This window comes from Micromys minutus (assembly GCF_963924665.1).
Source record: "Micromys minutus genome assembly, chromosome: 8".
Classification (NCBI taxonomy): Eukaryota; Metazoa; Chordata; class Mammalia; order Rodentia; family Muridae; genus Micromys; species Micromys minutus.
The window spans coordinates 36,158,067-36,183,071 of record NC_137977.1 but is presented as its reverse complement, the minus strand read 5'-3'; the positions used below and the strand labels follow the sequence as shown (position 1 = coordinate 36,183,071).

The following is a 25,005-nucleotide window of genomic DNA, read 5'->3' as shown; positions in this document are numbered from 1 at the left end:
AAATAAATAAATCTTAAAAAAAAAAAAAAAAGAAGAATCTACTGTCATCCCTTACCCACTCCTCAGCAAAGCATCTTCTACTCAGTCTACAATCAAGAGTGCTACTTTTGAGACCTTATGTGCTTCATCAAGAGAGCACTGATTCCTGGTTCTTAAGGAATTTTTGAAAGTTACAGTTCAAAGGATATAGTCACTTATACTTTAATGACTGAATTAAAAAATAAAAACATAAGAATACCCTTTAGTTTCTGTGTCTGGGTCATCATCCACCCAAGTATAGATCTGTGTGGCCAGAATTCCAGAGACATCCAGTTCTTGTACATCGTGACTAGAGGCAATTGCTATGCAATTTCTATTTGCCTGAAAAGTAAATTATGTTAACTTTTACATTAAAAAGGTATAATGGCTATGTCTGAATAACGTCTCTAAAAACATGAAAGAAAACATTCTTAACAATTAATATTTTAAATTAGCTTTAATAATTAAATTTTTAGTAAAATAATCCTAAGCTTGAACTGGATATGCTTATGCTCTAGGAATTCTAGTACATCTAACAGAAAGCTAAGTGGAAATGGAAATGTTCCTGCCACCTCAATTCTTCTCTTTGCTGCTCTTCTCTCATGTTCTAGATGACTTTGTTCTTGTTTTAGTTCTGTACAAGTAAAAATGCATACAAGTCTACTGCAGTAGCTCATAACAGTGGCCGCTGCATAGTAAAGAGCTGGAGTCTCTGAATGCAGTGACGATCTGCAGTAATATAACCCACTGGAAGTCCAGCTACTATCTGTCCTGCTTCTGTCACTCTGCAGAAGGTGGCAGGGAACAAGTCACTAGTAGCCCAAGGAAGTAGTATAAAAAGATTCATCTTTTAGTGATTCTTGTGCTTGTGCTTCTATATACAAACTATCTCTGTCCCTAGTCAAAGAAACTGGATTCTTGTGTTATCAAAGAACATCCAATAAACTAAAAATTAACCTGTCAGCTTGAATGTAAGATAAAATCTAAGACTATCCACAGTCTATGATACAGATAACGGACAATGAAACAAATGAGAAAATTTCAATCTTAATGCTATTTTAAAAACATGAAGTGTGGGAGAAGGAGAGATGGCTCAGAGGTTAAGAGCACAAGCTGCTCTTCCAGAGGTCCTGAGTTCAATTCTCAGCAACCACATTGTGTCTCACAACCATCCGTAATGAGATCTGGTGCCCTCTTACAGTGCAGGCAGAATGCTGTATATATAATAAAATCTTAAAACAAAATACAAATGGTAAAACAGAAACAGATTATTTGTCAGGTACAAAATTTAAAATGTAGAGAAGAAATTATGTAATCGTATGTATACAAGTGAGCAACAGATTTTATATCTGTGGATGACTATTCATTGCTAGTTACTCATACTTTTTTGTTTTGTTTTTTGTTTTTTTGAGATATGGTTTCTCAGTAGCCTTGGCTGTTTTTAAACTCACTCTGAAAAACAACAACAACAACAACAACCCAACAACAAACAACCTCACTCTGTAGAGCACACTCACTGACTTTTTAAGGGGAAGGAAGACATTATAAGTTGAGGACAGTAACTAACACACACACACACACACACACACACACACACACACACACACACACACACAGAGAGAGAGAGAGAGAGAGAGAGAGAGAGAGAGAGAGAGAGAGAGAGAGAGAGAGAGAGAGAGAGAGAGACATAATACACATTGAGAACTACCTAAGGGACTAACTATACTTCTGCCTGACCTAAAAGTCCATGATGAAGGATGTTTATGAAAGGTGAGACGAAGGATACAGAAAATTATACGAACAGATTGGCTAAAAAACTAGTTACAGAAAATCATGACGACAGGTATAGAATATAAAGATGAACAATCTATTGGTAAAATGATTTGAGTAACTATTGCAAGATATATACCTATATAATACCCTTTGATAGCCTACTTGTAGTCCAGATACTCAAAGTCTGAAGCAGGAGTCTTATTTGAAAAAAGGAGTTCCAAGAATGGCCTGGCTGGATAATATTGTAAAATTAAAAATAAATGTGCATATACATTATCTTAAGTATCCTTTGTGTACAACATGAAAAACCATAATCCTACCCCTTTAAATTAGAAGGAAAACACAAACAAAAACAACAACAGTGAGACACCAAAAATTATGTGGGACATGATTAAAATAAATATCACCTTGGACTGTTATAATTAAGATGAGCTCCTCTCCAGGAGCTTACAAATATCCCTAAGGAGGATGGTAAGCAAATGACTAAAATCTACTGAGAAAACACACAAACACTTTTTACAGAAATATGCCAAAGGATGTTTTCTAATACATGAGTTAAAGTCCTAGAATTATATAGTATAAGCTCATATAAGGCCCTAGAAAGCCATTTAGGATTAACTAATGTATTATTTTGTATATATTTTAAAGTTATTGTTTGATATTTAAATACCTAATACTGTTCTCTGTGTAGTAGTAGTTAATAGTCTTACTGAGAAAATAATGTAAAGAATGGGAAGTAGATTGGGAAGTAGAGTACTGTCACTGAGTGAACTAGTAAGATGTTATCCAACAAGGAAAAGTTACAAGTTATGGAAAAGACAACTATCTATGTACTTACCTTATTAACAGCAAAGGCAGTAATGATGTCAGATTCCTTATGAATAATTCTTGCTTTACCTCCTGGATATCCTAGATCTGCCTCTATCTAAATAAAAGAAAGTATAATATTACAATTTGTTATTTTATTAATAAGACAAATGAATATAGGCAAACTATTTAGCTCTTTCACAAATTACTTTGAGAAAGTTTTCAAATACATCAATACCAAAGGTACTTCTTTACATGTAATTATCCCAAAAAGAACTTGAAGGGAATTTTTTTAATTTTTAAATTATTTATTTATTGATTGATTGATGTATATAAGTACAATGTAGCCGTTGTCAGACACAACAGAAGAGGGCATCAGATCTCATTAGAGTGGGTTGTGAGCCACCATGTGGTTGCTGGGATTTGAACTCAGGACCTCTGGAATAGCAGTCAGTGCTCTTAACCACTGAGCCATCTCTCTAGCCCCCGGGGGGTGGTTCTTAAAGCTTTTTTTCATATATAAAAAGCCAATTGATAAAACATGTATCTTCTTGAATTGTTTATCTCAAGAACACTAAATTAACTTTAAAGGATCAAGACGTTTTAATAAATAAAGATTTTCCAAGTTTTTAAGTAGTCTACGTATTTATAAATACATATAAGTATTGCAAGGAAGGTCAGGTGGTAATTACGCTTTATGGACCACAAAGGTCCACGGTTGGTATTTTTAGTATTTTGTTTCTCCCTTTAAAATACTTACTATAAAGGCCAAAGGCCATTCTTAGTTCCTAGACAAACAACAGTTGTGATCTTACCAACGACTTGTAGGTTACTAAGTTTTGATCTAAAATAACCCTCAATTTAATCAGGAGAACGGAGTCCAAGGATGATAACTAACTCAAGTCAGTAGTTGAAGAAATTCAAGTGAGTTTACATGAGGATAAATATTTGACATTCTGTGTACCCATGTAGCATATATAACACTTTTTAAGAAGTGAGTATTGTAACATCAGCCTCACCAAAATAGGTAATGGAAAGTTTAGGCAATTAAAAGAAACACTGCTTAATATATTACTTCCTTTTATCCTAACATCCTTACCTTTAATCTTCTAAAATAGGTTACTGAGAAATGTTTCAAATCTCATTATGAAATGCAGAGATCATTATTTTTAAATTACCATACAGCAAATTTGTTTTGCAGAAAGATTAGATGCCTGCTCATTGGTCAAAGTTTTAAAAATGGCCCCAAGACAGACTGTTTCATTGAAAGGTACAGAGACTTATATAACAACAAAGCCTACATAATTCTGATTAAAACAAAATTTATTGTTTTTAGATTTATAAATTTCAAGTATAGTCTATCTAAAATGTAACTTGCTTACAAACATAAAATAATTTTAGTGTATGATATACATTCTGGGTTGAGGGTCGACTTCATTGTAAGGCAAGTATTAGTTCTGGCCCACTACTGTATTTTTTTAAAATTAAAAACAGAAATTATCCATTTATCTGTCTGGTATCTAAAGTACACATGAGGCTGCTACAGTGGTTTTGGATTACCAAGAAAGTACACCAAGAGCCACGACAGAGGATCTACTGAAAACAGAGAGAAGGAAAAAGCTGGTTCAGGTGGAGAGCTTTCTCCAACTTTAACATGGAAAGAAAGCAGGCACAAATCAATTTCAAAACAGCTTTCTCAGTATGGGAATACATTCTTATCTTCTTACCCGAAACAATGTTTCTCAACAGCCTGCCTTAGGTGGCCTGCTTGAGATTCAACTGGGGTGATATTTTAAATATAAAGTTTCTGAACACCAAGTCCAATACACTATTAAATCTCATAAGGGTGAGTAAAGAAATAGAGCCTAGCATCTCAAGAGCTTCAGATACATTTAATGTAAAAATGACTATACAAATAGGATTTAAGACCTAGAAAATAGGCAGGTTCAGTTTATGGAAAGGCCTTAAACACTACAATAAAAATCCAGTTATCACAAGAATGTTTAGAGTCCATCAAATTATTTTGGAAAATCTGTTATGACCTGAAACAAAGGATGTGAGAAAGACTATCAGAAAATGAAGTAAGAAGCTATCATGGCTAAAGAGAGAGAACTGGGAAAGACTGGATCAGGAGAAAAAGTGGTAAGTGGTTAGAAGGAGATAAATTGTGGTAATGGGTTGTATTCTTTTAGCATGACTAAAGAAAAGCTGATTCTAGTTTGAAAGAGTATAAATGAATAAATGAAGGAACCATTTAAACAGAAGAGAAAAGTGAAAAAAGTAGCAATGGTGGGGAGGAATGTATAGCCATTAGCAATGATTTGGAACTAGTGTCATTTGAGTGGTACCAGAACAAAGACAATACTTACTGTAAGATCAATCAAATATAAGATGAATCAAAAAGGAAAATAAACACAGAACTAAGTATTCTCAAGGAACAGGTGAAGCCAGCTAGAAGTTGTCAATAAACTGGCTGACACAAGCAAGTTTGATGTTATAGAAATTTAAGTGAAGAACAATGTTAGGAGGATCAATACTATTAAAGGATACTGAAAAGGTGAAATGAAGATAGAAACTGGCAATGAATTTAGAATACTTCAAAGCCAAATTATGACAAGGGCAAGCTCAGACAAATGGGCTAGCGATATTACCTAACCAGATTAGGTTTTGATATCTAGTGAAGAGAGGCATTAAAAGAAACTGACATTTTGTTTTTTAAAACAAATTTTCTCATGATGTTTGCAATATAAAAATGGGAAAATGGCCATCTCATGAAAGAACAAATGCTTAATAGAAACTAGACCCACAATAAACTCTAACAATTGGTAAAATGTAACAGCTGACTATGTCGTATATTAGAATGAAAGGTAAGTGAGATTGCAAACACTACTAGTAAGAATGTAAAAAAAAGTGGTGTAATCACCCAGGGAAACACTTGAAATAATTTCCTAAAGAGTTAAAACATAAACCAAGGTTAAGGGCGCCCGCCATTCAGCGATAATTCTTGGCTAGTACATGAGAGACCCTTGCATCAATATGTAGTACTGCAAAACTCCATACCTATCATGTCAACCAGCTATCTATTCCTAGATGTTCATACAAGAGAAATCAAAGTCGGTATATAATATAGACCTTTATGAATGAATTTTAAAGCACCTTATTTGAAACTGTTCTAAAATACAATCAAATCATTAGGAGAAAAGATGAACAGATTATAACCCAGTCATATAATATAGTAAGTATCAACACTAAGAAGTAATGAACTATTGAAGCATGGAGGAATCTCAAAGACTGCTAAATAAAAGACAGATCAAAAAAAAAAAAAAAAAAAGCTAAGCATGGTGGCTTATGCCTGCAATCCCCTGAGAGGCTGAGGCAGACAGACTGCCCTAAGTGTGAGGGAACCAGGAACTAAATAGTGAGCTCCTGGCCAGCCTAGGCTTCAGAATGAGATTCTGTATTAAATAGAACAGCAAAAATAAAACTAAAAAATGACATGACTTCACCTATATAAAATTCCTGAAAATGAAAATTAGCTTGCACATTTGTGGCTACTTGGGGAAGAAAATGACAGAGATGAAAAAGGAAAGAAGTATTAAAATACAAGGTTTGACGCATACACTAATCATCTTGATGGTGGTGATGGTTAGGCTGAGCAGGTTACATACTTAAAATAGGTGCAGTTATTTAAGTTCACAAAACTATTTTTTAGTTTTTAAAGTAGCATATGAAGTTCCCTCTAACATTTTCATACGAGTGTTATTACACTTTGTTCTAATCCATCTCCCTCTCCTACTACCCTTTCCCCTCCTGCTCCTCTTCTGTTAGTTTCTTTCCTCTACACGTCACAAATATGCACATTATCCTTTGTTATCTATTTCTTTAAATTGAAGCATTTCATGCTAGACAGAAGGAGAGAACTTGAGATTTTCAAGAAACTAACAAAATTTAGAAGACTTAGGAAGGTCATGAAATAGTCAAGGCCCAAGAAACTTAAGAGTTCGCAAGGTCCTCTTGAAAGTTTTAAGAGTAGTAAGAATTCCTAGGCCAAAAAGGGTTGTTTGTGAGGATAGTGAATTGGACAGGGAGCAGTAGGGATGCATATTTTTTGAGTATCACTCATTCAGAGTGCAGCAAAGTAGCCATTTTGAGTCACATATGCTCATGCAAATAACCTTAATAAACTCATACTTTTGCCAATGAAGACCTGAGTAGACCTATTTCTCTGGTCTGTTATGGTATCCTTTCTGGAGGAAAAAGAGGTTTATTCAGTCACATAAACACCATCTTTGTCCTCTTATCTCATTTAAGATGTTTGCCTTTCCTCTCATAGTCCCCCTTCTTTAATACTTTAATAACCTATAAAACACACACACACACACACACACACACACACACACACACACACAGAGGTTCACATAAAGAAACATGATATTGGTCTGAGTTTGACTTACTTTGCTTAAAATATTGATTTCTAATTCCATCCATTATCCTGCAAGTGTCGTAATTTCATTTTTCTTTATGGATGAATACTATTTCATTGTATGCATATGTCACAGAAACCTAGGCTAGCTCCATTTCCTACCCATTGTGAATAGTGTGCAAATGAACAAGGATGAGCTAGTCTCTGTTGTGTGTTGACTTAAGAGTTCTTCAGGAGCACCCAGAAGTGGAATGTCTGGGTAGATAAACTATTTTTAGTTTCCAGGGAACCTCTATATTATTCCCATAGTGGATGTGCCAGTTTATATTCCCATCAGCCACGTGTAGAGCTCCTCTCAGCCCACACTATTGCCAGCATTTCTTATATAAAGACTATAATATGAACAGCAGCTTTATATTGTTATGTTTTATATTCTTGATGGCCATATTGACTGTGGTCTGATGGAATCTCAAGGTAGCTTTAATTTGTAATCCCCTGTCAGTTAGGATATAAAACACTTTCTCAAATATTTTTTGGCTATTTTCATATTTTTCATAAAAATGTTTTCTAAAATGTACAGCAGAATCTGGCTTGAAAATATTGGCTGAAATAGCTATGAGGGTAATCATACAATAACTATTTTTTAAGCAGCATAGTCAAGACTTCAGAAATATGACAAGAAACCAAATATTTTATCTAAAGTATCAAAATAAAAATATTTGAAAAAAGAATTCCCAATAATAGAAACATTAACTAAACTTACCTAACTAAAATTTTGAATCATATTCTTTCAAAATAAAAATCATCAGAAAATTCAGAGTATGCAAACACTGATTTATTTTACCAGTTTTAGATATAATAAACACTTGTATTCAAATCAGTCTTTTATTACTTGCATAGAATTAGTCTATTTTATCAATTCCTTTGGGAAACAGAATTTATGCCCTTAAAAATTCCTTTGAGAAAAATTTTTCAATGAAATTACTAATGTGAGGTTATCTTACAATTTGAGTCATATAGAGTAGGATGGATGAGTTAAAAATCAACATAACAGTCATACCTGAATGTTGTAGCCAAAAAAAAAAAAAATATATATATCTAGGAGTTATTCTTTACCTGCTCTGCTTTAATTTCAAAAACTTAGGTACTTAAAATGCACAAGGCATTTATGTTATATGCTATTCTTCAGAATATAATAAATACTATACAATAGTAACTGCTGTATTTTCTAAGTAAGAGAGAAGTTTGACTTTCAAGTACTCACAGACACAGAACAATGCGAATGGACTTTATACCTCTTGATATAACTACATTTCCTAAAAACTTCAGAGGTATTTATTCAGAAAAATCTGTAGCCAAAACAGGGAACATTCAACGCTTTTTAAAACTGCATTCTTTTAAGTAACAAAAGAGGGCCAATTTTTTAATGATTGTACCATTTAAGTTGTTAAGAGGGGATGAATCTCATTCCATTCGAAACCAAGTCCAGTTGAATGCCAAATTGCAAATCTCTTCTTGTTCTCGTTAAGAATGCAATTTTTAATTTCAGTTGAATGACATTAATGTACCTTATTGATGTTTGGCTCCTCCATCATAGAATTTTTGATGGTTTCACTGCTGTCCTCTAATGACTTCATTAAGAAAGAATAATCACATGTCAAAGAGTAAAGATGAGATGTAACAAGCACAACACTGAGCTATTTTCTAAACTTATATTTGTAACCAAATTACTAAAAAAAGAATATGAAAATAGTATTTTCTTAAATTTCATATATTAAAAAAGAAATATATGCTGGAGAATGTATGGGTAGAGAGTACGAAATCTTGAAGGCTCAAAATTCCTTATCTATCACTATAAATTTTATTTCACTGCACATTTTTTTCCTCAATTTGTTTTATAATGTTGACATTACAACATTTTATCTAAGGTACCTTATAAGTGTAAATTCAGAGTTTCTGGTGTCAACTAAAAATCAAAGTTAATCTACTGTCTTAAACACTACTGTCTAACTCCTGACATATAATTCCTCCAGAAAATATCCTTAGTAGAAAATTCCAATTTCTACCTTCTAAATTCTCCTATTCATGTTGCCAGGAAGAGTTGATAACTTGCTTAGCGGCATACAGCCTCATTCAAAGGTGACATCAGTACTGGTTAAAGAATAAGCTCAGTCAGGACTCTTACGTTCTCAGAAAATAAAATACAACTGGTAAAGAGCAAAGATGTTAACTGTTAATCCAACTTTTGTTGGGAAAGGCTCTGATAGCCTATTTCAAACCATGTATAATTAATTTCCAAATAAATATGACTACTTTGGGAGAAATTTTAGTTAAAAACTAAAAGAATGTTCAGTAAACTACATTATACTGGGAAAGGAAAGCTCTGATATACGTAAGAATTTTAATATACGATAAAGAAATAAAGTCCAATAAAGAAATAGTAAAATTTCATTTTAATCATATAAAGGAATAAAAAATTAGCAATATCAAAATATAGAACATGCCAATTATCAGTCTTCTGAGTACTAAATTCACAATTGCTTTAATGATCACTTTAATATAAATAATACACAACAGGCAATTTTATAAATACCCAAAACAGGCAACTTAACTGCTAGTAAAGATTAAAATCATTTTCTATCACCTCTGTAAATTTAAAACTTTATTTAACTCTATCCAACCTAGGATTTTATCATTTATTCATATTTGTTTAATAAAATCTCTTTAGCAGTATCACGGCCAGAAACAAAACTACAAGAAAAAAAATTCTTACTGCCAAGCCCAGAATAGGAAGTGATTACAACTCTACTACATCCCATGAAACCTAAGCCTTTCTCTTTCATAAAAAGGGGGATCTTTCAAGTCCTCATTTTCTTCTTAGCCCAGACTTAAATAAAAATCCATGTGTGTAGCAGAGAAGGAGGAAATGGGAGAGAGTGGAGAACACCTGTGTTAGGGTCCTTAACCTGTTCATCTTTCCTTGCATCCTTCAACCTCTTCTCCACCCTAGAAAAGGACCAGCTAGCCTGTTTCACAGATAAATTTACACTTGTGCTAGATTTGTACCATGGCTTTCTATAACTTATAACATAGCCAAAGATGGCACGGGAAGAACATTAGCCACCCTGCCTTCATTTAGTCAACTGTAAATAAATTCATTTTCCTTTACAAAATAAACATCATGACAAATTTCTCAAAACTTTCAATGATTTGCTAGTGATTAAGCTATTTATCATAAAAACATTGCAAAGAATGTAAACAGTTCACTTGTAGATTAAGGAAGTTCAGGATTACTCCTGTTACAAAAGCTGTTATTAAGCTATGTTAATCCTTTTGATTAAAAATTCCAATAAAAGCAGTTTTCAGTTTTTCAGAAGGTATCATGAGGTTTCATACAAAGCTATTATTTAAACTCTGTTCCATAATCCTTCATCTGATATAAAATGGCTACTTAGTGGTGGGCTCAATACAACATGAAAATGAATGACATTTGTTACAAAATTAAAAATATCAATATTGTATTAGACGAACATTAAACCAAATGTTAACTCCACACTCATAAAATAGACAAAAATGTTCAAGTTTACTCATTAACTGCTATCCTTATATAATATGTCAGAGTTTTACTACTCTGTTTCTCTATGCTGAGTCACCAAAACAATCCAGTGTGCATATGTATGTAAAAGGCACACTACTGAAAAAGTAGCAAGCTAAGTGAGCATTTAAGACCCAAGACACTGTAGCAGTATCTTTATAGAGTACATAAGAAAGCCATAAATTATAATTCATTCTAGAAAAATATTTTTTTAAAAGTATAGCTCTACCTAACAGTTTAATCAGTCATATAGTCTTGTCTAGCATATTCACTGTTAACTGTATTTTTTTCCATTTTCTTGATAATTCACATACCAATATATAACAATATTTTCACAGTTACATTAATAAGTAAACAGCATTCATGCCTGCCTAGATTTTAATGTGCTATCAAAATATTCACTTTTAAATTTTAAATTAGCAAAAGTGCTATATATTCTTTTTTGTGCTATGGTCCCAGCAAATAGTAACAACATATCCATCCAGTTGTTTATTATAATTTGTTACTATGAGAGAGGAATATGATGTAATTACATTATAAATTCAAAAATTATTCAAATAAACAACTCAGTATTTGAAATGCAGTCATATATGAAAATTTTCTTTTTGCAATGTTTAATGATATCTTGGTTTTTTTGCTTGTCTATTGTGAAGCCCTTCTATTTTCTTATTTTCCCAAAAACCATATGGCTTTGGTCTTTCCTCCCACTTAAAAACCAGTACAAAGTTTATTTTCAGACTAATCACTTGTTACTCAGAACATGTCCAGAGACCATTAGTTATTTATAGACTTTGTTAATGACTCCAGAGGAATAACTGGCTAACTCTAACAGTGTCTACTGTTTAGGTACACCTAATAATTATTAGTTGTAAAGCATTTTGTATGAAGAAAAGAAAATGATGTTTATGTATATACAGATAGTAAGATCTTCATGTTATCAAATACTATTTTTTAGTAGCATGGAACTAAATAACCCCTCAAAAATATCTCTTAAGTATCTGGCCATTTTTGTTAAACAAGACATACAAGAATCAGACTCTTATCTCAATACCAAGAACATGATGCAAACATATTGTTGCTTCCCTTTTAACATAGTTTTCTAAACATTAATTAAAGTTTACAATATCAAATGAATTTTAAAAAAGGATCTGTAAACTTCAATTATTTTATTGGTTACAGAATACTATGAAACTTTAGTAAAAAAAAATAGTAAAGAGTTTTAACATATACAAACCTCATTTAGACATCGTTTCTTTGTGAAGATATTTCTGATAAAAGTTTCTTGAATTTCTTCCTGTTTCACCAAGTACTGCCAAAGCCTCTTAACAGACAGTGCGAGATGATTTTTGGATCTATATATAGATACAGTACATTAATTATTTACCTCAAACATTTCTGACTAACTTCACAATTCCTTACAACTCTACAAGTGTTTATTAGAATAAATTGGCTAGGATCACAACCCATGATCTAGGAAAGCAGACAAGAAGCTTTTTCATAAAGGATGATATAACTGATACTTTTAAGATTAGCGGACAATATGGTTCCTATTAGTTTGTCACTGTGGTGGGAAAGCAGACAAGTTGACCATCACTAATCTGAACTCTTTTTGGTTTTCGGTTTGGTTTGTGTTTTTTGAGACAGTGTCTCAAAACAGGAATTCACTATGTAGACCAGGTTGACCTCAAACTCAAAAAGACCCACCTGTTTTTGTCTCTGCCTCCTTAGTGTATACACTACCTACCGTGCTTGACTAAAATTTAATACTTTTTAAGTGATATGACATCCAAAATGTTTTAGGCTTTAGAACATTCTAGATTCTGTGCTAGAGATATTTATTCAAGTACTGACATTATAAAGCATTACTTTTGTCTTATCCCAATATGAAAATAATATTTATAGCTATGAGCTAATAAAATTTTATTGACAAAAACAGGAATAGAGCTGAATTTGGCTAGAGCGGTTGGCCATAATTTCTTGAACCTTGAACTAAGAACAAGAAATATTAAAAAAGTTGTGTTTCATAAAAGACAACTAGAAGCAGAGCATTTTTTTAAAAATGTGTTTTCTGCGGATGCAGTAAGACTATATATAATCTCTATGTTCCTGGCCAAAAGTACTTCTGCAATAAAGAAAATGATGCCACTGAAGAACTAAATAGTGTTATGTAAACATTTATTCAGGAAAACATTTTCTAGAAAAGCAAGTATTGTAAAACCTTACCCATAGGTCAACCATTTTCTTTTCAGGATAGTAAAACAGTTGGTGAAGTTATTATTCTGTTGCAGAGTAGGAGTTCAGTAACAGTACACTCCACAAGCTAGTCTGTCCATATTTTCTTAATATGTACATATATTTTCTATTAGATACTCTGTATTTACATTTGAGATGTTATCCCTTCCCCCTCCCCATCCCTGCTCCCCTTCATTTGCCTTCACAAAGGTAAGCTCCCTCCTAACCATAATTTCAAAAACTCAAGTTTACTGGCTCATAGCTAAGCCTTGGTACATATTCTGTGTGGTTGCTTTCACTGTGCAATGCCAGCATTAACTAGTCACAGCAAGGAATCCTATAAAGCCTAGAATGCTTACCATCAGGACCTTCAACAGATGTGATGGATAACCTTTGAGAATCACAAGTATTACACCAAAGACACAGATATGTTCCTAGAACCAAATGCTAAGCATGGACTACAAGTACTTATTATTCTTTTTCTCTAAACACTACCCAAGGACAGCCTGATTCTCCAAAACCATTATTTTTTCTTTTTGGCAAAACAATGAGAGCAACAACAAAACAATATCCATGGTAAACCTACTTGAAAGGAGTGTTTGTAGGTTCTAGTAAAGCTTTGTGACGGAGTATTGCAGGGCCCGCAGACACATTCTCTTCAGAAGTATGACTTGAAATATAGTTTTGAGGTGGTCCACCATGAATTTCAAGTCGCCGGAGAAGAACTTGTTCCCAGCACTGAAGAGTTTTTAGCACTGCATGACAAAGAGGTGAACTAACTGGCAGTTCTAAAAAACAGAAACATAATTGATAAATGGTTATATTCTACAAACATGTTTCTGAGAAAGCAGAGAATATTAATAAAATATAGTCAAATATGTGGGCAAAGAATCTGGTACTTTGAAGATAAAATGTCATGAATCTATATGACTATATCTACATTACTACTTAGGAATTTAATTTTACATGAAAATGATTTTGAAGATTACAAAAATGTCCATGGAAGAAAATTTAAGTGCTTTAATCTTTGAAACAATACAGAATATCATTTGGCATTTTTGTTTAAAAATGAAAATAATAGCAAAGTTATATAATCCTTATCATGAAATGAAGCACTAATTTAACTATTTTTGTTTATCTGCTCACACCTAGTAGCAGTCTTGATTCTGAAAATTACCTACTGATTTATTACAGTAGGATAAGTATAAATCCTCCTTCCTTTATTATTCCAACAGTCACAAAATTTTTTATAATTAAAATAAATTTTAGTGTATGAAAAACCACAGTTCATAGCTGAAGCATCTTGCACCAAACTACATTCCTTTATTTTCTGTACAATCATCTCTTACCGTGAAACTTACTGTTTTTGAAGGTTTATAGGTTTAGTATAAATAGTATAGTATTTCCCATGTAGAAATAGGTCTCAATATAGTAATAACAGGTACATAGCCTTTGATTTCTCAAACATTACCTTCCTCAGCAGGCATAATAAGAACATTTAAAAATATTTAATACCTGAAAGAAGTGTATCCTTTACTACAGGAACTCACACTTTTTATTTATTTATAATACACATAAAGAATAACAATTGGTATTGAGTCATGCTATGATGTGTATTACCTGCAAGATCATGACCTGCAAAGGGATAGAAAGTCTTCAAGTTGTTGAGCACCAACTGGACCATAGCCAATCTCATCAATGACCAACTAAAAATAAAAAATTTCCCGATTAAAGATTTACATAAAATTAAAAAATGATGACATCATTTAATACAACAATTTTCTAACAGGAATTAGTGCAAATATGTACATCTGTAAAGCCTAAATAATACATATACATAAAACTAAGAATACATGTAAGCATTATCAAAAACAGTGAAAATAACCTAAATGCCTGTCAGGAGAGTAGTAGCTCAATAACAATAGTTTCAAAAGATGAAATTTTAAGGTAATTATGAAAATGAAGTATTAATACTGATAAAACTACAGTATGAAATAGTAACCAAACAGGAAGCTTCAGGGCATCATATATGATTGTGTTATCTTCTATGTAAGAAAGCAGGGGAAATGCACAGGTACTTGTTTTTGTACCAGTTCATAGAAACATGAGGGTCTTGACTTTATGTTTTTATATAGTTCAATTTAAAATTATTTCACCATCTTTAATTGTGAGTAGATCATGTTTATGACTTATAGTACTAGCTTTAAATTATCAACTGTTGGTCCAACTGGCACACACCATGCACAAAAATGAAAATAGACCCTTTCTTATCACCTTGGACAAAGCTCAAGTGAAAGTGGACCAAAGATCTCCACATTAAACCAGGTACATTGAAACTATTAGATGAGAAAGTAGGGAAAACCTTGGAACACATAGGCACAGGAGAAAATTTCCTGAACAGAACACCAATGGCTCGTGCTTTAAGGTCAAAGATTGACAAATGGGACTTAATGAGATTGCAAAGTTTCTGTAAGGCTAAAGACACTGTCAAGAAAACAAAACGGCAGCCAACAGAATGGGAAAAGATCTTTACCAACCCAACATCAGATAGAGGCCTAATATCCAAGATACTCAAAGAACTCAACAAGCTAGACACCAGAGAATCAAACAACAAATATTAAAAAATGGGGTATAGAGCTAAACAAAAAGTTCTCAATTGAGGAATATCGAATGGTTGAGAAGCATCTAAGGAAGTGCTCGACATCATTTTATTTTTTTAAATGACTTTATTTTACAAAACAAAGATAAATGTAAAGATTTTAAACATTTTTTTGCTTAAAATTATACATTTTTGTCAGTACTGTTTTTTCAGACATTAAAATAATTTTTATATAAAACCATGTGAATATATTTTTTAGTCAGTACTTGATTTTTTTCAAGGGCTTGACAGTATGCATTGAAAACGTACTAGTTGCAATAAGCTTAAAGTACATGCAAAACAAAATGCAACATGGAAATAGTCAAAGTCTTCTTGTTTTGTAAATACATATATATTTTTTTGTTTTCTTTATTTCTTGGACTTCATACAGTCTGTGAGTTGTTTCTGGGGGAGTGCAAGCCTCTGGGGTTAGCATCCCACTATCAGTGACTGCATATTATGTCTGTTCTTTTGTGACTGGGTTATCTCACTCAGGATGATATTCTCTAGATGCAGCCATTTTCTTAAGAATTTGGTTAAGTCATTGTTTCTGGTGGCTGAGTAGTATTCCATTGTGTATATGTACCACAATTTTTGTATCCATTCATCTTCTGAAGGACATCTGGGTTCCTTCCAGCTTCTGGCTATTATAAATAGAGCCGCTATGACCATTGTGGTGCATATATCTTTGTTGTGTATTAAAGTGTCTCTGGGGTATATGCCTAGAAGTGGAATAGCTGGGTCTTCAGGTAGTACTATATTCAATTTTCTGAGGTATCGCCAGACAGATTTCCAGAGTGGTTGTATTAGCTTGCAACCCCACCAACAGTGGAGAAGTGTTCCTCTTTCTCAGCAGCCTCGCCAGCATCTGCTGTCATCTGAGTTTTGGATCTTGGCCAATCTGACTGGTGTGAGGTGGTATGTCAGGGTTGTTTTGATTTGCATTTCCCTGATAGCTAAGGATATGGAGCACTTCCTCAGATGTTTCTCGGCCATTCGGTGTTCCTCAACTGAAAACGTTTTGTTTAGCTCTGTACCCCATTTTTTAATAGGGTTATTTGATTCTCTGGTGTCTAGCTTTTTGAGTTCCTTGTACACCTTGGATATTAGGCCTCTATCTGATGTGGTGTTGGTAAAGATCTTTTCCCATTCTGTTGGTTGCCTTTTTGTTTTCTTGACGATGTCCTTAGCCTTACAGAAACTTTGCAATCTCATTAAGTCCCATTTGTTAATCTTTGACCTTAGAGCTTGAGCCATTGGTGTTTTGTTCAGGAAATTTTCTCCTGTGCCTATGTGTTCTAAGGTTTTCCCTACTTTCTCATCTAATAGTTTCAGTGTATCTGGTTTAATGTGGAGATCTTTGATCCACTTACACTTGAGCTTTGTACAAGGAGATAAGAACGGGTCTATTTTCATTCTTTTGCATGCTGAGTGCCAGTTGGACCAGCACCATTTGTTGAATAGGCTGTCCTTTTTCCATTGAATGTTTACTGCTCCTTTGTCAAAAATCAGGTGACCATATACATGAGGGCTCATTTCTAGATCTTCTATTCTATTCCATTGATCCACATGCCTATTTCTGTACCAGTACCATGCAGTTTTCAGCACAATTGCCTTGTAATATAGCTTGAGGTCAGGGATAGTGATTCCCGCAGATGTTTTCTTGTTGTTGAGGATGGATTTCGCTATTCTAGGTCTTTTGTTATTCCATATGAAATTGCACATTGATCTTTCCAATTCCATGAAGAACTGGGTTGGAATTTTGATGGGGATTGCGTTGAATCTGTAGATTGCTTTTGGTAGGATGGCCATTTTTAAGATGTTGATTTTTCCAATCCATGAGCATGGGAGATCTTTCCATTTTCTGAGATCCTCCTCAATTTCTTTCTTTAGAGGTTTGAAGTTCTTGTCATACAGGTCCTTCACTTGCTTAGTTAGAGTCACACCAAGGTATTTCATAGTTTTTGTGACGATTGTGAAGGGTACCTTTTCCCTAATTTCTTTCTCCACATGTTTGTCCTTTGAGTATAGGAAGGCCACTGATTTGTTTGAGTTAATTTTGTATCCAGCCACTTTGCTGAACTTGTTTATCAGCTGTAGGAGTTCTCTGGTGGAATTTTTGGGGTCACTCAAGTATACTATCATGTCATCGGCAAAGAGTGATGTTTTTATCTCTTTCTTTCCGATTTGTATCCCCTGATCTCCTTTTGCTGTCTAATTGCTCCAGCCAGGACTTCCAGTACTATGTTGAATAGGTAGGGGGAGAGTGGGCAGCCTTGTCGAGTCCCTGATTTTAGTGGGATTGCTTCAAGTTTCTCGCCATTAAGTTTGATGTAGGCTGTTGGTTTGCTGTATATTGCTTTTATTATGTTTAAGTATGGGCCTTAGATTCCTGGTCTTTCCAGGACTTTTAACATGAAGGGGTGTTGGATTTTGTCGAATGCTTTCTCAGCGTCTAGTGAGATGACCATGTGATTTTGGTCTTTGACTTTGTTTATATGGTGGATTACGTTGATGGATTTCCTTATGTTAAACCATCCCTGCATCCCAGGGATGAGTGCTCGACATCATTAGCCATCAGGAAAATGCAAATCAAAACAACCCTGAGATTCCACCTCACATCAGTCAGATTGGCCAAGATCCAAAACTCAGATGACAACAGATGCTGGCGAGGCTGCGGAGAAAGAGGAACACTTCTCCACTGTTGGTGGGGTTGTAAACTGGTACAACCACTCTGGAAATCAGTCTGGCGGTTCCTTAGAAAATTGGACATAGTACTACCTGAAGACCCAGTTATTCCACTTCTGGGCATTTACCCCAGAGACACTCCAACATACAACAAAGACACATGCACCACAATGTTCATAGCAGCTCTATTTATAATATCCAGAAGCTGGAAAGAACCCAGATGTCCTTCAGTAGATGAATGGATACAAAAATTGTGGTATATTTACACACTGGAGTACTGCTCAGCTATCATAAACAATGACTTTATGAAATTCTTAAGAAAATGGATGCATTTCGAGAATATCATCCTAAGTGAGATAACCCAGTCACAAAAGAACAGACATAATATGCAGTCACTGATAATTGGATACTAACCCCAGAAATCTCTAAATACCCCAGAAAAAACTCACAGACTGTGTGACGTTCAAGAAAAAGAAAAATACATTATGTTTACTCTTTACACACCAAGAAAACCTTGACTAATTCCAGGTTACATCCTGTTTTACATGTACTTTAAGCTCATTGTAACTAGTAAGATCTGAATGCACACTATCAAACTTTATTAAAAAAAAGCAAAGCAATGACAAAAATGTATTCGTATACTTTTATGCAAAAATGCTTAAAATTTGTACATTTATCTTTGTTTTTTAAAATAAAGTTCTTCAATAAAATAAATAAATAAATACATAAATAAATTATCAAGTGTGCAAAATGCACACACTGTAAAGTTCAACAGTTTACCATTCTCAACAACAGTATGCTCACGCTGTTGTGGAACTATCTTCACCATCATTCTCCACAACTTTTCATGAAAAAAAAAAAAAAAAAAAAAAACTTCTAAAAACAAAACAAAACAAACAAAAAGCCCACTTTTCTCTCAATTTCTATGAATTTGACTATTTAATACATTTTTAAAGTAGAATCATAGAATATTTTACTTCTCTTTGTATAATGCTCTAAAAATTCATGCATGTTGTAGCATAAGTCAGAATTTTCTTCTTTTGTAAAAAAATTCTAATTATGTAGATAAAACATTTTGTTTATCCAATCTCCATTTCAGACACTTGAATTGCTTCAATCCACTGACCTTTAAGCTGCTGTCAACTAGATGCACAACTACATGTTCGAGCTCTTACTTTCTATTCTTTTAGTATATACCCAAAGTAGAATTACCATTTTATACAGTATTGTAAGTTTTAAAGAAACCACATTACCATTTTCCAAAGTGGCTATACCATTTTTTAGTCTGGCCAAAAGAACACAATAGCTCTACTTTCTCTCCATTTTGGCCAATACTGTCATTTAGTTATTTTTGTAGAAGCATCCTTAATGGGTTTAGTACACTATCCTTTTACTGAGGTTTCATTAACCTTTCCAATGTTTATCAGTCATTTGTATATCTTCTTTAGAGACATACCTATCTAGTCAAGTCTTTTGGCCACCTTCCCCTAGACCTTCCATTTTTCCAATACTGAAGATTAAACACAGGGCTTCACACATCTAAGACAAATATTCTATAACTGAGCTACATTTCCACTTCAGTCCAGTTTTTAAATAGGTGACTTTTTAAATTGGTGGGTTATAAATTTTGGCTTCTGAGTCATACATGTTTATATGGGCAGAGAGTAAACTTAAATCAAAAGGAAAAAAAATACACTAGTAAGCAAAATCTCCTAATTTTTTTCAATAAAGATTTACTGATCCAGAAATCTGCTTATTTCGTTTTAAACTATTGTTAAATCATCATTCATATGCCGTGTCTTAATAAAATATATTGCTGCTCCAATGTAAACATATAAAAAGATCACTTATGAATATAAAGCCAGTGAAGCATCCAAAATGCTTTTGAGTGTAGTGAATACTTAAAGATTTTTATAATCACAGATGCTTTTAAATATATCTTCTAGAACTAGAGGTCTACTAAACAGGCATTTGATGTTCATGGCTAGAGTCTTTAAGATTTACCTTATGGGCCCAAATCAAAGCGTAATATTAAAGGATTTATACCATATGCTAGAAATTATAATGATTTATCAAGACATAATCTAAAGTTAATTGAAAATTTATTGCTAAAGAAAAGAATTTGACAATTTCAACTAAGTAGTGTGTAATAAATCAGTGAGTTATTCCACGGTACTTTAAAAATATTATTTATATAAACACAATATTCAGTACCTGAATGAATTTGAATTTGAATGTTCATGAAGTTGAAGATCAGAAGGCAAAGTATCGTCATCATCTTCTTCCTCATCACTTTCTAGACTCTCCTCAGAATCATACTCTGCTCGACTTTGGGAAGGCGGTAGAAAAGGCTGAAAGAAAAATTATACACATTATCATCCAAATATCTGATGTGATGCATTCAAATATATAAGTCATCATTCCATTTTTGGATATTTCACTGTAAGTACGTAATGTTAGTTAGCATTCTTTGTAAGTTCCACCCCAACAGTTACCTGCCAACACCAGGTATATGCCTGACACTATAAAAAGGCTGCTTGCCCCCTCCTCACTCTCTTGCATTCCTGACCCATTCCCTTCCCCTTTCTCTCCATGTGCTCATGGCCAGTCTCTACTCCTCTACTTCTCTACTCTCTCTTTCTCTTGTTTCTACTATCCTTTTGACTCCTGTCCCTATACCCTGAATAAAGTCTATTCTATACTATACTGTCACGTGGCTGGTTCCTCAGAGGGAAGGGATGCCTCAGCATGGGCCCACAAAGGCACCCCCTTCCCCGATACCTGACTACACATCCACAGAACATACCCCCCACCTTATCTTTTTTTTAAAAAACACATCACCTATTATTTATGACGGTACGTCTTTGATATAATTTTATCTATTCACTCAGTAAACAAAAAAAAAAAAAAAAAAAAAAACTCTTCAGAATGTGACCCAAAAGTCTACTTGAGATAGATCTTATCCACCCTGCATTCCTCTGTGAAAGTCTTTCTAAGTAGCCCAGGCTAGTCTTTGACTTGTGATCTGCCTCCTTCAACCGCTCAAGTGCTGGAAAATATAGACATTTAACAGAATAAACTGGCTTGATAAAACAATGTTTAAAAGAATTACAGCCAATGGCATCCTAAGAGTTTTACATTTTTATTGGTAAAACTATAGGCAAGTAACTAAAAAATTAAGTAAAATTTATATATATTAAGCGTTACAAAGAAAAACAGGAAAAATGAAGAAAAGTAAAAACTGACTGACCATAGAAGGCCTCTTTGACAAGTAGCATTTAAATGAAAAGGAGAAAGTTTCTCTAAAGGAGAAAAAGTTACCAACCTAAAAATAATAACAGAACTATTAAAGTCTGACTCAACAATAATTCCAAGCAAACAATTCTCTAAAACTAAAGATCAAATAAAGACAGAGAGGAAGAAAGAGACAAATTTCCTACATTATCTGAAGCATGAAGCTTAACAGGTCAGTTGGCGTGGGACCATCAGAGATTAGGTCAAAGTCAATCACTATAAGGTAGTTTGGAAAATATCCAAAAGCTAAAAATGTGAGGGATTTTGCAATTAACATATAAAAGCAGAAGAAAGAGCCACTGTTCTGTAGAGTGGTGCAGGACTAAAAAACTGATTATTGACCAGAAACTCTAAGAACAATGTTAATAACTAGGAAGTAAATAGAAATGTTGTGTTACCTTTAAAAATATTTGTCAAAACAAATGGTTAAAGTGGCTGAGAATGCACTATGCTACATTAATACACTGTAAGCATTAGTAGATTATAGAAGTAAAATGTGTGACCTTATCAATTTATTGAGATCCATAACTGAAAGATTAAGTGTAAACTTAAAGGCTTCTCATAAACTGTGTTCTTAATGCTTAAAAAAAATTTTGTGTCTGTGTGGGTATTTATGTGTAGAAGCAAGGTCACTGTTGGGTGTCTTAATCATTGCTTTTCACCTTAATTTAAGAGACAGATTCCCTCACTGAATCTAAAGTTCATGATTTCAGCTGAACTGGCTAGCTAATAAGCCCCTAGAAGCTGCTGTCCGAGGCTGTCAAGTTATATATGTGCATTGCTTATATGTCTGGCATTTAGGTGGGTTAAGGAATCCATATTATTATCATTACATAGCACTGAAGAACAAGAGGATTTTTCCATCATATATTTTGGGGTTTTTTTGTAACTGTTTTAAAATAAGAATTTTTATTTTGTATGTGTGATGGCTAGGCTCCCTTAGGCTCATTAATTTGAATGTTTAGACAGGATTAGGAGGTGTGGCCTTGTTATAGTAAATGTGTCCCTGGGTGTGGGCTTTGAGGTTTCAAATGCCCAAGTCTGTCCTAGGGCTCTCTCTTCTGCTACCTGCAGATGTGGACACAGAACTCTGTTCCTTGCACCATGTCTGCCTCCATGCTGCCTTGCTCCCTGCCTTAGTAATAGACTAAACCTTTGAAAATGTAAGCAAGACGCCAATTAAATGTTTTCCTTTGTAAGAGTTGAAGTGGTCATGGTGTCTAAGACCATGTGTACATGTGTATAAATGTATGTGGATGTGATTATATACACACACACACACACACACACACACACACACACATACGCACGCGCGTGCGCGCGCGCCAGAAGCTGGAGTTACAGGTGGTAACCTCTCTGACATGGACGCTGGGAATTAAACTTAGGTTTAGTTTTGAGTTCCTATTGCTGTGAAGAAACACCATGACTATAGCTACTCTTATGAAAAAAAAAAATTAAGGCTTATAGGTTCAGAGGTTTACTCCATTATTATCATGGCAGGAAGCATGTTTGCAGGTGCTGCAGGCAAGAGTAGTAGATGAGAGTTTTACATCCGGATCCACAGGCAGCAGGAAGAGTGAGCGACACTGGGCCTGGCTTAAGCCTGAACCTCAAACCCCACCCAGTGACACACTTTCTCCAACCAGGCCATAGCTACTCTAACAAGGCCACATGTCCAATCATTTCAAATAATGGCACTCCCTATGAGCCTAAAGAGACCATTTATCATCCAAACCACCACAAGCAGTAAGCATTAGTATCCACTGAGCCATCTCTCCAGTCCTCAAGTTTTAATGGAGCCACTGAAAATCTGTTCAAATGTTTCTCACCTATTCTACTGTAATTAATTGTAAAAGCTAGTGTCTCCCTAAAGAGACACAAGATGATTTTTATATATTATATGGAGACCATTTTTAAAAAGCAATTTGACAGAGCTATATTTATCTTAACGTGTTAAAAATACTGCCAACCATTCACACTAACCCAAGCAGCAGGGAAGGCTGTAAAGGATGTTTCCAGCCCCAAGGTGGGAGAGTGGCCAGGATATGCTCTACAGGGAAAAAAAAAAAAAAAATCACACCAATCTTTGAGCTTGCTCTACAATCAGGCCACGCAATCCCTCCAATCTCCAGCCATCCTGAAAGCTCCCCTCCCCTCCAAGAAACTCTATATAAACCATGTGTTCAGCCCAGTTCTCTGCTGTTTCTCTCATGAGCAGAAGCAGCCACCCTCCTGGGTTTTTCCCTCCCAATAAATGTCCTGTATGAGGTTTGTTTTGCAGTGTAACTTTGTTGTATTACTTTGCTCCCAAAATGCCAGATACCTTACCACCCAAGCTGTACAACTTACAAATATAGCCTCTAAAAATGTGTACAGTTAGAGGCTGGGGCAGTAACTCAGTTATTACGTTGCTTCCTACTTAAGTACAGGGAGCCAAACTCAGAACCAATGTAAAAACAGGTCAGGTGTTGTGGTATGTATCTGAGCACTAGAGAAGCAGAGACAGGTAGATCTCTGGACTTATAGTGCAGCAAGCCTAGCCTACTTTGCCATTTCCAGGCTAGGGAGATATTCCCTGTCTCAAAAATAAGATTGATAGCATCTAAAGAATGACACTGACGTTACTCTCTGTACCCATGTGCACTGTACTCCTTCCTATACCTGCACATAGATATGTACTCACACTACAAATACAAAAAACATGTACTACTAAAAGGTTTAACTTACAAGTTTATTGATACTATTTAACATGAAGATAACTTTTAAAACAATGAAACCTCAACTTCAATTAAGGATATATTAAAGGAAATAACAGATAAAAAATAAATAAAAATAAAAACTTTACTTTTGGCTATCTATGTATTGGGGAAATATAGAAAGCAGTAAAACCAAAACTAACTTAGCATAATTAAAATATTAGTTGCATTGTGAGTACAGTTTTTTGTTCATTTAAACTTATTAGCTGTAGTTCAAAAAGCACTTGCATTATTTTTATGTAAATTACAGCATGAAACAGACTGGAAAACTGACAAACTTGGTAAGTTTCACTCTTTTATATTTTTAAAAATGTTTAGTGTACTTATATGTCTTATATATACTACAGCTATCCTCAGACACACCATAACAGGGTATCAAATCCCCATTACAAATGGTTGTGAACTCAGGACCTCTGGAAGATAAGCCAGTGCTCTTAACCCCTTAGCCATCTCTCCAACCCACTCTTTTACATTTTAAATGTTGTATCTTTAATGAAAAGTTTTCAACATCTGAAATATTTTTTCCTTTCTTCAAAACTACCTTTTATACTTACGCTATATTTAGCTTTACTACATTCCTATTTGCATGTACATAATTTTTCAAACATCACCAATGTTACTATTCACAATTAGCTTTTCTTTTTTTTAAACTTTATTTTAAAAAAAAAAGATAAAAGAAAAAAAATTTTAAACATTTTTGCATAAATGTATACAAATACATTTTTGTCAGTGCTTGGCTTTATTTTTTTTCTTTTTTTTAAGGTTTGATACTCTGCATTAA

At 34.0% G+C, this 25,005-nt stretch overlaps 1 protein-coding gene across 3 annotated transcripts in view; it reads right to left on the bottom strand.

The window, feature by feature from the left end:
• The window catches only part of DMXL1 (Dmx like 1), a 136,998-nt gene that overhangs the window by 28,673 nt on the left and 83,320 nt on the right, over window positions 1-25,005 (bottom strand). For 2 of the 3 annotated variants that reach the window (XM_080920336.1, XM_080920334.1), the window contains 7 exons: window positions 20,389-20,525; window positions 14,469-14,554; window positions 13,435-13,636; window positions 11,851-11,968; window positions 8,590-8,652; window positions 2,630-2,716; window positions 239-360 (listed from right to left, as the gene is read on the bottom strand). In XM_080920336.1, coding sequence (XP_080776462.1) covers window positions 239-360; window positions 2,630-2,716; window positions 8,590-8,652; window positions 11,851-11,968; window positions 13,435-13,636; window positions 14,469-14,554; window positions 20,389-20,525 — 815 coding nt within the window. The remainder of the gene's footprint in view (window positions 1-238; window positions 361-2,629; window positions 2,717-8,589; window positions 8,653-11,850; window positions 11,969-13,434; window positions 13,637-14,468; window positions 14,555-20,388; window positions 20,526-25,005) is intronic. The other variant, XM_080920335.1, reaches the window with a different exon arrangement.